This window comes from Cynara cardunculus, unplaced genomic scaffold (assembly GCF_001531365.2).
Source record: "Cynara cardunculus var. scolymus isolate 2C unplaced genomic scaffold, CcrdV1 Un_Scaffold_9020, whole genome shotgun sequence".
NCBI lineage: Eukaryota > Viridiplantae > Streptophyta > Magnoliopsida > Asterales > Asteraceae > Cynara > Cynara cardunculus.
In genome coordinates, this window is record NW_020204629.1 from 1,698 (window position 1) to 4,778 (window position 3,081).

The following is a 3,081-nucleotide window of genomic DNA, read 5'->3' on the forward strand; positions in this document are numbered from 1 at the left end:
TGTCAATAAGAACAAGCAAGTCTATTATAGCAAAGCCTCTGAGATTGCTTACAGAGGGTCTGCGGTTTCGTCTTCTATGAAGATCCTCTCCCAACTGTTTTTCAAATGTTGTTAGCTGCAGGTGCTTCTCACGTGACGAGGCCTTTAATCGACTTTATTTGGACGGTTAAGATGATTTCACGTGTCAAGATCTAGTCAGTAAGGTCGTTAAGAACTAGTATAAATAGCGGCTAAGGCCTTTGTAATCAGTGTGCTTTCGAATTGTAATCGTCTTATTTTCAATTGAATGATATGAAAAACCTTTGAAGCTATTCTCATGTGTTCATCTTCTTCATCATCTTAACTATGTGTTCTTGGTTTATTTTACTCTGTTCTATTCTTAAAATTGTTTCCGCTGCACTTTAATCGTCTTAGAGTTCATTCAGAGTAACAGATCAATATCAAAGCTGAATTTACAGGTCCAACACCAGTGAACCCTCCAATGAATATATCATCTCCTGCTTGGATGATATTGGCTACACCTGGCTAACAAAGAAGGATTCTAGTGATCCCCTCAAGTCGCTTTAAAAAATTAAGAAGAAGCGTATGTCTGCGGTATGACAGTTTTTGTTTTCCCATTTCATCCAATGTATGGGAGGCAAAACTGGTGAACAAGATCAAGCGTCCGGAGTTGCGTTGAATATTGGCATCTCCATCATTTGCCAAAGGCCAATCAACTTTGCCGGTGTGATCTTTGAAGACCTGATGCTGAAGCTGAACAAGCGCCAGAGGGATAAGGTCGTACCTTACCCCAGATTCTTGTCAATAGTGTTTGCTAAAATATTTAGCAACAAGTACTCCACGGAGGACAACCTGCCCATCTACAAGCTTGGATGCAAAATCTTGAAATTATAAGCTGAAAGCTGAAGATGTTGCACTCTCCTCTCTTGTGACTGTGCCTACATATACTTCTTCATCTTCTCCAACTGTGTCGGTGTGTCTTTCTTCCCTTGCCTTAATGAGCCAAATCACTGAAGATGTGAATATCAGCATAGCCACTGCTGAACACCCACTTCCACCATTCTCAACCATCTTCTCCTCTCCTCTTTCTTTGGTCTCGACACGTGCTCATGACTTATCAGTGATTGTCCTCGCTAGTGATGAAGCACCCACCACATGACCTAAGGTTGTTCCTCTCGAAACACCTCAGTCAAAGGAAGCCTATCCTCTCGAAGGCAACCTGGAGAGAACCAACATCAATCCTTCAGATGGTGCTGATGAACCCTCAGGTAATCTTCCAACCTACCCTTTCATTTCTTTAAACCCCGAGCCATCTTATGCTCAACCATCTTCTTTTTTAGGTCCTTGTGATGAAGGAACACCAGCCATGGAAGAACAGTATAACATGGCTGATGACGTGAAACTGATACTCCCGGCCGTAAAGACTGTCTTAATCAAAATAGATGAAGTACATAAAGGCATGCCTCTCAGGGATGACGTTTCCTCTGACCTCTCAACTGTCAAAGCTGACGTCAATGATGTGAAAGAATAACTTTTTGTTGTGAAAGCTGATGTACGCACTAACGCGGAGGCTATCTCTGCTCTCAATGGCAAAGCCGATGAAGCGAATGCTCAGCTTGCCAAGCATGGTGAGTTGTTGCAGCAGATACTGGAGCTTCTTCAACGTCCAGTAGCAGTTCCTACACCCTCCTTCACAGCAATGGATCGCCTCTCACTGGATCAGGCTCTCGAAGTTGGTCTTCTTAAAGCTAGATCGCTGAGCGTTCTTGAACAGCGAATGGACATAATAGCATTGAGTCTTGATAACCTCTTCTCTAGTCATGATGATGACAAAGAGGAGGAGAAAGACTTTACTAATGTTGTTGCTATTGTCCCTACAACACAACCTGAAGCTGATGCTCAAAGAGTTGAAGCTAATGAAGCTAAGGTTGTTGATGATGCCATCACTACCCATGAAGCTGAAGCTGAGGTTGTTGAGGATGCCGTCATAGCTGATGCTGAAGCTCATGACGAAGACCTTCCTATCACCCCTACAGTTGATGCTGGTGATGAGGAAGATGAAGGTGAAGATGATGACGATGACTCTCCATCCATTCCTGACGCTGGAAAAGATCTTGGTGGTGATGATGATGAAGACGACGATGACGATGACTTCATGATTCTGTACCACAAACCTTCCAGTGCTCTAAAAGGAGTCTCTCTCAGGGATTCTTCATCCCAGGGGAGAAAGAGAAAGAAAAAGAGAAGTAGACTTCCACAAAGAACCAGAACACCTCCTCAAAAGACAAAGGTGTTGTTGAAGAAGGAAATCTCAAAGTTTGCTTCAAACCTGCCGTACCTCAAGATATTCAATCCTCCAGGTTTGCAATAGTCACTTTCTTATGTCAACTCTCTTCTTCTATCCCTTCTACTACCTACGGTCATCTAGACGAATGGGTACCTGAAAACCCAACTTCTAGTGTTCCTAGCGATCAACAGATGGCTCAGCTTAAGAAGTCATTCAACCAAACTAGAGTAAAAATTCCTCTTCGTATATCTAGTTGTGGTGAGTTTGACTTCCTTACTGAAGCTGAAAGACTCGAAGCACTTAAAGCTGAGGAAGAACTCAATCTTCAACGACAATAGACTGAGGACATCCTAAAGCTGGCCAAGTCTCTTGTTGCTCAAGTTCTTCCAAAGAAATTGTCTAAAAAGATAGTGAACGTTATCAAGGTCCAAGCGAAGTTGCTTTCAATTGCAGAAGCTAAACGCGAAAAGGCAATGAAGCTGAACGACCGAGACAGAAAATAGAGTGAAGATTGCCTTAATAAGAGAATAAGTCCTCACCACATCTCAAGCATCACAACCAATGGAAGAATGAAAGATGGTGGACTTCTTATCTCCATGCTCATCACTATGGACAACCTTGAAGCTGTTACAGAGTATCCTTCCTACCTTGGACAATACGGCTACAGTGAATGGCTAGAAATCCGCCAAGCCATTCAGCGCTCAAAGTCAAGGCACAAGCCAATAATTGAAGACATCCTCAGTGAGCTGATCAAGAAAATGTCTAAATTCGTTGTTGTACCTTCAAAGCCGATA

At 42.8% G+C, this 3,081-nt stretch overlaps 1 protein-coding gene across 1 annotated transcript; it reads left to right on the top strand.

The window, feature by feature from the left end:
• Positions 1-1,366: 1,366 nt before the first annotated feature.
• On the top strand, positions 1,367-2,246 carry LOC112505202 (coiled-coil domain-containing protein 1-like; the record flags this gene model as incomplete). Its single annotated transcript, XM_025109144.1, has 2 exons — positions 1,367-1,457; positions 1,548-2,246. Coding segments are annotated over exons 1-2 (790 nt in total), but the record flags the coding sequence as incomplete, so codon positions are not given.
• Between the last annotated feature and the right edge of the window lie 835 nt (positions 2,247-3,081).